The 5,335-nt window shown below is 40.1% G+C and overlaps 1 protein-coding gene across 2 annotated transcripts; it reads right to left on the reverse strand.

Annotated features, from left to right (window-relative positions):
- Nucleotides 1–349: 349 nt before the first annotated feature.
- LOC108831540 (ethylene-responsive transcription factor ERF110-like) lies at nucleotides 350–2,100 on the reverse strand. 2 transcript variants are annotated; one of them, XM_057001525.1, is made up of 3 exons: nucleotides 1,998–2,100; nucleotides 1,512–1,884; nucleotides 350–1,143 (listed from the first exon to the last, which is right to left on the reverse strand). In XM_057001525.1, exons 2-3 carry the CDS (start codon nucleotides 1,789–1,791, stop codon nucleotides 674–676), a joined length of 750 nt encoding a protein of 249 aa, XP_056857505.1. In that variant the 5' UTR covers nucleotides 1,792–1,884; nucleotides 1,998–2,100; the 3' UTR covers nucleotides 350–673. The 2 variants fall into 2 exon arrangements, with proteins under 2 accessions (XP_056857505.1, XP_018460571.1); XM_018605069.2 differs by having other exon boundaries at nucleotides 1,512–2,073.
- Nucleotides 2,101–5,335: the final 3,235 nt, after the last annotated feature.

The raw sequence follows: 5,335 nt of genomic DNA on the forward strand, positions 1-5,335 counted from the left end.
TAAGAACACAGAGAAAACGTACCTTTCATAGGACATACATGTTTTATAAAAAAAATCTATAAGAGTGTACAAGTTGAGTTACGTTGACTTGACAAATTTAATTTTTAACATAAAAACATGCTACAAATTCAAAACGAAAGTTAAAAAGGTTATTATGGTTTCAAGAAAAGAATCATGGAAAACATTTTGAAAAGATAGCCTAAAATGTACCATCTACATGACATAGATCTAACCGATTGCCTACTTCTAAGCTGCATCTTGCCTAATTTTTGTCTCTTGCCTAACTCTGCTTGTATTTGATTTTTCTTTCCTGCATGTAGATGTGGATCACATAATAGAATTGTCAGTATTGTAAACATATACAAGACATATTTCAATTTTTGTTATTTTTACAAACATTTTTAGGTTTCGAAAAACTCTTATAATGATATGAAAAGGAGCATTTGTTGAAATAATGTACGAAAGTATCACCTTAGAAATACATAGGTGAAACAAATGGCAGTCTTTCTATTCTTTAACACAAAAAGAAAAGAAATACATATATGATAACATTGGATACATACATAATGTTGACAGTATAATTATAGAAACATCATTTTTTATTTTATTTAGCTTGCTCATTCATATGTTTTCTAAGCCGTTCTTATATTTCAATCAAAATTTTAAAAATACATTAGGCCGAAGAAGGCCCCCGAAAATCAGATGAACTGGGAGCAGAATCTAAAGGAAGAAGAGGTTGTTCCATTGGTGAATGTTCTAATCTGTCGTTTCTCACTTCTTGTCCTTGGCAGGCAAATGCCCGTTCGCCTGAGCTTTGCAACAACTGGGGATAACTCAAGAAATTCTTCAGATCCACATTTCCTTCATCTGCTTGGGGAATAAGATGAGGCCGAGGAGGAAGAATCTTTACATCCTCCGTGAAATTAAGCTTTGCTTTATTTCCACGGAATCTGAGTGCAGCCTCGTCGTAGGCTCTAGCAGCCGCTTCTGCTGTATCAAACGTACCGAGCCAAACTCTAGCTGCTTTATGTGGATCGCGTATCTCAGCCGCCCATTTTCCCCATGGTCTCTGCCGTACTCCTCGGTATCTCCTGTTTTTCTCCTTTGCTTCTTCTTTCGATAAACCATTGTTTGTGCACTCTCCTATACAAAGAGAGATTAAGACTTTGATATTTTAAAAGATAATTTATGTGTATATATCCGATATTTTGTTTAAACGGAATTTTGTTAATTAACAAACATAGTATTGTGAAAATTGGAGTCCATAAGTTAATAAAAAAATAACTGGAGTTCTTTTAAATATATATACACTAGAAGGAAAAACAAAACCAAACAATTAACTGATACCTATTAAGAATTATAAAAATGCATAGTTTACTCTATCGTGCATGCATCATAGGGTAATATAAAATCTAATTATGAAATTATACAATGAAAGGAAAATAAAACAAATCGAACATGAAAAACTATAGTGCAGGTAAGAAATAATGACATTAAACATATTTACCCACCGATCGGACCAAGGGAAGAGTCTACTCGATTATTTCCAAGCCTTTCTCTTTTTAGCCCAGCAGAAGAGGAAGAAGAGTGAGTATCGACTGTAGATGATGTTAGAGAGCGAGCAGAAACAACCTGGGTCAAGGCGGAGACCATTGCGGACATTTCGGTGCCGAAACTATTGAACCTCCCAACGACAGGGTCGTCTTCAAAGCTATAGACGTCGTCAACCGCTGGTTTCCTTCCCTCAGGGTTATCGGCTCTGGACTCATCTTGTCCTCCTTGGTTTGACATCTTGAATAGACACAAATGAAAAGAGGAAACTGTTTTTTTCCAAAGGTGGTGGTCTCTTTCTGAGGGCTTCACGTATTTATATATGAAAAATAGCTACATTGTCAAAAATTAGTTCTTATATGTGTCTACATAATGTAAATGCGAAGAATTGGTACCGTATATGATAGTTTGATATATTGTGACGTAAAAATGAGAACATCTTGTACCTTTTCAAGCTAAAGGGACCTGGGATACAACTCCTTTTTATCACTGTAAAGTTTTGGTCATGACTGTCGACACGGTTTCTCCCCTAGGAGGGAGTTTTTTTATCCACCCTAATGAAACAAATATTGTATATATGTATATTCCGAAAAGGTAGGCCTAATAGAAATGTAGGCGTTACAGCTATAAGTTAGGCATAGATACCCAAAAGTTCAAACTACAGCTGTTATTCAAAATGTGATAAAATAATTTATAAAGATATTATGCATATGTTAATTCAAAACTCTTAGCTATTACATGTGGTATTTCAGAACTCTTAGCCTTACCATTTTTTCAAAGATATCAATACTATTAAAATCAAAAAGCTTTTTTCTAGATCACCTTGAAATTTTGAAGTATTTACAGTTTTATGCCGCTGATATATTTTTAATATATACTTTTAATTATTTTAAATGATGTATTTTACAATTTTCCTTTTAATGCAACACTTAATTATTTTAAATTTCTTTTTCCTTCTATTGTAACTATTTAAAAAATTCTAACCGAACACATGTATATGCTATCAAAACTATATGCTATCAAAACTGAACGTATAACAAATCAAAGTTCCACTTTCGTTATAAACCATCAACAATTACTTTTTTTTGACAAATTACTTAAATACAATTACTTAAATACACTGATTTTCATTGCTTAAAAAGTAAATGAACCAGATTATTTTATAATGAAACTTAGATCTTCATGTACCATCATCACTCATGTATCAACTTTCAAATCTTTAGGTATAATAGATTCGGTTCCGTGAGGGTCCTTCTGTTGGGCCCGAATATGGCCCGGTAGCTGATCTCCAAATAATAAAAGATGGTAATGGGCCGGGACAGACCCATCGCAGGGTCAATGCCTAAAAAGAGCCGGAGGCTAAAAGCTAAGGATTCTAACTAAAGAGGTCACGACGAAGCGGAAGCTCACGTCACAACAATAAGAAGCGCAGGACCCGGTCAAAGGGAAGCTGTTGCAGATTCCACCTCAAGCGGAGAGGATCTCGGAGACCAGTTGCAAACAACCTAAAGAAGTCCAAAGCTATAAAAAGAGAAGGTCGAAGACTAAGAAGGGGATCCGAACCTACTCAGATTTTACTTAGCATTCCTAAGATATAATCCTTTTTATCTTTGTAATCATCAAAAGAAACATCTTTGTAACCATCCCATTTTCTATTATATCAATACAAATCGAAGTTCATTCATCAAGTTCTTACGGGATTCAGCCCGCGATAGTCTTTCCCTAACCTTTCTTAAACATAAACCTGATCTAAAATCTAGGTGTGAGTTTTACCCCTCACAATTGGCGCCGTCTGTGGGGAAGAAACAATCGAATCCCTTACTCTAACTCGAGGATGAACCCTACCAATCAGACAACAACCCCGTCTGACCTTAACCTCCCGATTCAGAGCGATGGCTCACCGAATGACGGAGGCTCTAGTCTCGTAATCACAGAGCCTCAACATGGCAACCACCGATCTGGGCAACAGCTTCCGGTTGATGCTCGAACGAGCCAAACTACAACCGGAGTTACTAACCCGAGGTCATTAGGTGGAAACACCTCCGAGCTCCCGGTTACCGAGAATCCTCAGCAGCAAGCCATTCCGAATCAAACGGAGGCTCAGCTCTCTGAGATCCGCCAGATGATGATACAATTAGTAGACCGAGCTCAGGAAAGTGAGCGCACGATGCATCAGCTGGCTGTACGTCAACAACGATTCGAAGAGATAACTAGATCTCTAAACGCAACAACCCAACCACCGCAACGTCAAGCTCCGGGGGTCATCTTCCATGATCGATTAACCGATCCCTCTTTTCCCCGAGCACGTTTAAACTTTTCCCCTGATAGCACTGCCCCTGAAGGACGCGGATCTGCTTTCCAGACACCTCATACTGGAACAGTTCCCGTATTCAATCCACCTAATGCCAGTGCTATGGGAAGTAACGTAGCGACAACCAGCTCCACACCCGGTCAGGTCACTGACAGAAGTAATCGTTTACCTCCTCCGCCACCTGATCCTAGGTCCGGAGCAGGAATATCCTTCCCATCTGGAGGCAGAGCGTCAGCTTCGGTTTATCAAACTAGAAGCTCGGTCCCAAATGAGGACGGTTATCAAAGGATAAACTCCGATAACCCAAGAAATGTCGAGCGACTTAGCCCACTAACCGCATGGGAAGATGAGCCAACTCGATTCCGTCAGGAACCTACTCATCGGGTACCTGCGAACGATCCAAATATCCTTCCGTTTGAAGGACCTGAAGCTATCCGTAGATATATGGAGAGAACTCACGCGGCTCTCCAGAAATTGGGAGCTCAAGTCCATAAAGCTACGAGTTCAGCTCCCGAAATCGATAGCTTAATCGAAGAAACCCGTGGAACTCCATTCACGGACAGAATTGCCGGCTCTCACATAAGAGATACCCGAAAAATCAGAATTCCTGAGTATGATGGGACCTCCGACCCAAAGGCCTATTTGAGAGCTTTCCGATTGGCAATTGTTAAAGCTCATTTCACTCAGGAAGAATGTGAAGCAGGTTACTGTAGAACATTCGCCGAAAATTTGGTCGGAACAGCCCTTGAGTGGTTCTCCGGCCTCGAGCCAGCCTCGATAGACAACTTTGATCAATTAACCAACGCCTTTATGAAGCAATACTCAACCCATATCCGGAAGCAAGCTTCCGAGGCCGACCTTTGGAAGGTCAGCCAAGGAATGGGAGATTCATTACGAGTCTACATTGAGAAATTCAGGGCAATAAGAACTAAGCTATCGAATCCTAACGACCTAGTCGCCATCGAGGCCCTTAGGAGAGGTCTGTTCTATAGGTCGAAATTCTGGTCAGAGTTAACACTCAACGCTCCTCCAACTATCGATGACGCTCTTCATAGAGCCACCAAGTATATTACTTTGGAGGAGGAAACAGCTGCACTGGATAAACTCCACAAGAAACCACAGAATCATGCGAAAGGTGACTCCTCCGAGACTAAGGGACCTCATAAAAAGGGTAACCCCCGAAATAATCAAACTCAGGGAGAACATTCCTACGCAATCGAGGAAGACAAGGAAGAGAAACCTATTGCAGCTGCAAACAAAACTCCCTGGTCAAAAGGCTTCGATAAAGGCAAACATTGCTCTTATCACGATCGCGAAGGACACTCAACCGAAGAATGTTGGGACCTCCAACGCCAGCTGGCAGCTAAATTCGCAGCCGGAGAAATAAAGGGCGTGGATCTTAAAAAGCCGCCACCTTATCAGAAAAGAGGTTCCAGGGACATTTCCCCGAAACGCGAGAGGTCACCTGAGAAG

The sequence above is a fragment of the Raphanus sativus genome, unplaced genomic scaffold (assembly GCF_000801105.2).
Source record: "Raphanus sativus cultivar WK10039 unplaced genomic scaffold, ASM80110v3 Scaffold3710, whole genome shotgun sequence".
Lineage (NCBI taxonomy): Eukaryota > Viridiplantae > Streptophyta > Magnoliopsida > Brassicales > Brassicaceae > Raphanus > Raphanus sativus.